The sequence below is a fragment of the Vicia villosa genome, linkage group LG2 (assembly GCF_029867415.1).
Source record: "Vicia villosa cultivar HV-30 ecotype Madison, WI linkage group LG2, Vvil1.0, whole genome shotgun sequence".
Classification (NCBI taxonomy): Eukaryota; Viridiplantae; Streptophyta; class Magnoliopsida; order Fabales; family Fabaceae; genus Vicia; species Vicia villosa.
In genome coordinates this window covers 209,730,634-209,732,251 of record NC_081181.1, presented here as the reverse complement: position 1 = coordinate 209,732,251, position 1,618 = coordinate 209,730,634, and the positions used below count along the sequence as shown (strand labels likewise).

At 32.1% G+C, this 1,618-nt stretch overlaps 1 protein-coding gene across 1 annotated transcript; it reads left to right on the top strand.

The window, feature by feature from the left end:
- Positions 1 to 808: 808 nt before the first annotated feature.
- Positions 809 to 1,365, top strand: LOC131648118 (protein EPIDERMAL PATTERNING FACTOR 1). The gene is made up of 2 exons (XM_058917904.1): positions 809 to 950; positions 1,031 to 1,365. The coding sequence occupies exons 1-2, from the start codon at positions 854 to 856 to the stop codon at positions 1,240 to 1,242; spliced, it is 309 nt and encodes a 102-aa protein (XP_058773887.1). The 5' UTR covers positions 809 to 853; the 3' UTR covers positions 1,243 to 1,365.
- The last annotated feature ends 253 nt before the right edge of the window (positions 1,366 to 1,618 follow it).

Genomic DNA, 1,618 nt, shown 5'->3' with positions numbered 1-1,618 from the left:
CTTGGTGTGATACACATAATTATTTTCTAAAATAAATGACACTAATGATGATAGTGTAACTAAACTCTACTTTGCTCACACCCAATTCCTTAGCCAATATGACATGATCATTTAATTATTTGTGTTGAATTTAAGTATGAGTGATTAAATCTTATATAATAATAAAAACAAAAACAAAATTGAATGTATTAAAGAGATGACGATCAATAACTTAAGATTTAAAATTTTTAGTGATGATATGATATCAAGATTTATTAGGTCCAAGCGTTTGACATATTTAAAATGGTATTTTTTTTTCTTAGGTCTAAGTGTTAAAAAAAAGTATATCTAGGTATCGAAAGCCACTATACAAAAATGTTACCTAGGCCTATAAATATATGCAATGAGAAGGTATTGATGGCAGTCACATTGAAACTCTCGGTTGCACAATTTATTATGTGAACTCAATAGCACATTAAATAGTAAAAAATTGCAATAGCACACAAACATAAGTGCAAAATTGTTGCTGCATTTATGCTACCTAACCTATACTTGTGCTTGACCAAGCAAGCAAAGCAATCACGTAAAAGAAACACTTTTAACTCTCTTGTTTTAAATTCTTACTGTTTTTTCTTCTTTCCCTCAAACAACAAAAGCTTAAACAATCTTGTGATCTAAGTCTTGTAATCCTCATTCGCACCCTCTTTCATGTGACAACCCCTTATCACACTCTCCTTTTGCCTGTGAAACGATTCAATTCCATGCATTCTTTCCTACCTATATATATTTTTGGTTCCTTCACAACATTCACCATGTACCAAGAAGAACATCTCATAAAAACAACACTTTGAAATTTCAAGAAAAATTAATCATAATGAAGAGAAGTTTGGTCTATGCTATTGCATTTTTCCTTCTTTTACTTTATATTCCAATCACCACCTCTTCAAGGCACATTAGTCACTCAAATTCACGTAAGTCTCCAATTCTTTTTGTTTTATTTTTTTATGTGTCAAATGTTTCTGTTGATATTCATTTTTATGTTAATTAATAGGACATGGACATTCCAAACATGAAGTGGCAAATATGCGGCGGCCGATGCAAGTAGCCGGATCACGGTTACCGGATTGTTCGCATGCATGCGGGTCGTGTTCGCCATGCAAATTGGTGATGGTGAGCTTGGTATGTGCATCACTTGCAGAGGCTGAATCATGTCCAATGGCTTACAAATGCATGTGCCATAACAAGTCCTATCCTGTTCCATAGAATGAGTTATTAGGAAATTTTCAAGTTTCAACTTCCAATACGTTGTAATATATATAGTGCTCATTTTCCTTGTTTCTTTTTTAGTTACTTTTTTTTCTCTTTGGTTTATCTTTGTTGTCAAACATGGTGGAAATTGTTTCCTAACAATGAAAATGGTTTTTGGTACTATCAAAATTAATGTTTGAGATTATGAATATTCATTGCAATATTGCATTACTTATCCTTTAGTGAATACAATGCTTGCGTTATATAGAATGGGCTTCTTGGGCCATAAACTTAAATTAAATGAGCTATTATCGGAGAAATTAACCTCGCACTTCTAAATTTTTTTAATCCGAAAAATGCACTACCACATGTTTTGAAAATTTCAGTAATT

What these genes read in the sequence shown, in the direction of transcription:
- LOC131648118 (XM_058917904.1), top strand. Translation starts at nt 854, where the DNA reads ATGAAGAGAAGTTTGGTCTATGCTATTGCATTTTTCCTTCTTTTACTT. An exon ending in CATTAGTCACTCAAATTCAC is followed by an intron (nt 951 to 1,030) that starts GTAAGTCTCCAA and finishes GTTAATTAATAG; the next exon opens with GACATGGACATTCCAAACAT.